The 3045-nt window shown below is 63.4% G+C and overlaps 1 protein-coding gene across 1 annotated transcript in view; it reads right to left on the reverse strand.

Moving 5' to 3' along the window:
• The window catches only part of SNX17 (sorting nexin 17), a gene marked incomplete at its 5' end in the record, with an annotated part of 2909 nt that extends 255 nt beyond the window's left edge, over nt 1-2654 (reverse strand). The window contains 8 exon segments of the mRNA XM_009587963.1: nt 304-414; nt 603-680; nt 807-905; nt 1271-1474; nt 1636-1728; nt 1846-1915; nt 2307-2394; nt 2564-2654. Coding sequence (XP_009586258.1) covers nt 304-414; nt 603-680; nt 807-905; nt 1271-1474; nt 1636-1728; nt 1846-1915; nt 2307-2394; nt 2564-2654 — 834 coding nt within the window.
• Nucleotides 2655-3045: the final 391 nt, after the last annotated feature.

Here is a 3045-nt window from a genome sequence, read left to right on the forward strand (position 1 = left end):
GTGGGGACAACACCATCAGGCAGCGCTGAGGCGGCGTGACATGCCGCCCACCCTTCCCAACACTCACCCTCCCGGGACAAGGCCAGGCCACCATCGCTTCCATCCCCCAAAGAGTCCGACTCCTGGGTATGGGTCCAGGACCCCTTTCTCTTCCCAGGACTATGGGAGTGGGGCACCGCAGCCCTGCTGTCCTCAGGGCTTGCCCTGGCCCTCCGTGCTGCCAGCCCTGCCAAGGGCAGAGTGGCACCTCTGATGGGCGGTGGGCTCTTGTACCCGACATAGCAGTGAAGCCCATGGTCGTGCTTGTCTCCCCTACAAGGGCTGCAGGGTCCCACTCACCAGCAGCGGGGGTGATTTCACAGCTTGCTGGCTGTCCGAGCGCCGCAGGGCCCCGTTCACCCGCCGGCGAAACATCTGCAGGGGAGGAGTTCAGCTCAGTGGCAGGGTCCCCATGGGCAGCTCCAGAGGCTAAGATGGCCCCTGGGGATCCTTCAGCTGGCCCCATCCCGAGGAGAGCAAGCAGGGCCCAGCCTAGACCCCTGGAAGTCACAGGGGCAGGATGGGATCCCACCCCAGAGACAACATCCAGCTCCAACCCTCACCTTGCGGATGCTGCCTCCAGACTTTTTCACCATCAGCTCGTCCACCATGGACTGCAGGCAGATGCTCAGCATGATGGCCTACAAGGGAAAGGTGTCACAATGCTCCATGCACCCCACGACCTTCCCGACACACCACGCCGAGCCCAGACCGCCACCTCGCTCCTGTCCTTGTCCACCGCTGGCCTGGTACGCAGGCAGCCCTACCTGTGGACTGGTGATGGTGACCCACTGCAGCCGGTCCACCTCCAGCTTCCCCTCGGACTTGCCCGGGCTGCGCCCCGAGGGACCATTGCTCATCGGCACCTGCAAGGGCACATGCTGAGGCTGGGAGCCTCTGGAGGGAAAGCGGCCAGCTTCCCAGGCCCCTGTGCTGACAGAGGGCAGCCCCCAGCTGGGTGCTGGGCACCCTGCCCAGCTCCCACTGGCCTTCCACCACCATCAGCTCCCCTCGCAGCAGCAGCAGCCCTCTCAAATGTCCTCATACCGATGACCTCCTCAGCCTCAAAGCATGACTCGGACCCTCCCCAGGCCAGCTGGGCTGGAAGCAGGCAACACAGCCAGCACTTTTCATGGGGAGAGCTGCCAGAGCAGCCCGGCACAGCTGGGTCCCACCAGACCCCACAGAGCCCTCCCTGCTCCCCAGCACCCCGCAGGCAAGTGGCACTCACCGAGGACGTGACCCGCCAGCACCGCATGCGTGTGACCTTGAAGCTGCCTTCCTTGATCTGCTCGCTCGGCAGCCGCACCTGGAAGTTGAGCTCGTTGTTGCCAGCACTGACGACGACGTGGCATCCCTTCTCAGGGAAGTCAGTGATGCAGGGGTCAAACTTGAGATAGCCGTAGTACTTCAGGGTCTGCGCCAGGCGGATGAACTGCAGGCAGAGCCAAGGAAACTCAGCACAGACGGCCGCCCTCCCGCCACACCTCCCGGGCCAGGAACAGGCAACAAACTCGGTGAACCACATGTTCACACGGGAGTTGTGCCAGTCCGGTGCTGGGACTGGTCCAGTCACAGCATCATGCCCTTCCCTACCTCCTTCTTGGAGACTTTTTCCTGAAGGGACTTCAGCTGCCGGTGCTGTTCCTTGTTGACAAGGATCCATCCATGCTCGATGTCCGACACCGTCTACCAAGAAGCAGAGGCTGAAGAGCAGCTCGGCCCAGAGCCACCTGAGACCCAGCACAGCCGTAGCTGAGGGGTGCGGTGCCCCTCCTCACCTGGCTGGGCCACACCGACCCTCACCTGTGCATACAGCAAGTTCAATCCCACACGATGCTCCATTACATCGTCGTCATAGGAGGAGTCCCAGTAGCTAGAAGGGAACCATATGGGTCAACCTATTCCCCAGCTCCTAACAGTGGTGGGGAGAAAAACACCCTCCACGCTGGGACAAGGTGCTGGGCTGGCTCTCCGGCCAGCTCCCCCGGTAGCCGTCAGTTGCCATGCCCCGCTTCCCCTCTCAAGCAGCTGCCAGAGGCAGGAAGGGCCATGTCTGGGAAAGCAGAAACAGGGATCAAGCCCAGCAGGGCAGACCAGCCCCCGGTGTCATGGCCGGGGGGACACCCAGGTGTGTTCCTGGGGGCCAAAGCACCCTGCGGGCAGGCGATGATGGCAGGAGGGGAGGGGTCCCTCTGCAGAGCAGGGAGCCCCGGACACCACCCCACTGCTCCAGCAGTTGCTGCCCCTCCGGTCCTGCCGCTCACCTCTTGCGCAGGATGATCCTGAACTCGGGGTTGTGCAGGCTGGTGACGGACACATAAGGCAGCTCAAACTCCTGCAGCTTCCGCACAACTGCAGGGAAACAGCAGCTCAGCAGCGGCTCGGGGCAGTGGGACCCCACTGGATCCCCCCCAGCCAGGGCAGGGCCATCTGGTCTAAGCACACAGCTCTCGCTCCGGGGCAGGGTGCAGGACAGACGTCCCACCCCAGCCCTCGTGGGGCTCCAGCATGCTCTACTCACAGGAGAAAGCTCCGTCCTTGGTCTCTCTCACTAGGAAGAGGCTGAAGTAGCCGACCAGGTCATCTGGCAGATCCAACTTAGAGGCCACAGCCTGGGAGCGAGAGCAGGAGGTCATCACTTCCCGCAGAGAGGCAGCACTTCCACGTCCTTACCCCGCGACAGGAGCCTGTGTGCGTTCTGGGGCCTCCCAACGGCAGGAGGGCAGCATCTCAGCTGCGCTGGGGGCCAGGGCAGGGTAGGCAAGTGGAGACAAGTGGGGCCCGGGAGGATCACTGCCACCATGAAACAGCTGGGGGCCTCCCGACATCAGTCTGGGCCCAGAGAGGGCCACAAGCACATCAGCACACCCCTTCCAGCTCCACTGCTCCACTGCTCTTCAGCCCCCCAAGAGAACCCTGCTCTGGGGTAGGGACATGGCAGGGAGGGCCAGGGGGCACGTGTGGGAAAACACAGAACTCGGCAGGAGGAGCTAGTCCTGCCCA

The sequence above is a fragment of the Fulmarus glacialis genome, unplaced genomic scaffold (assembly GCF_000690835.1).
Source record: "Fulmarus glacialis isolate BGI_N327 unplaced genomic scaffold, ASM69083v1 scaffold37420, whole genome shotgun sequence".
Taxonomy (NCBI): Eukaryota; Metazoa; Chordata; class Aves; order Procellariiformes; family Procellariidae; genus Fulmarus; species Fulmarus glacialis.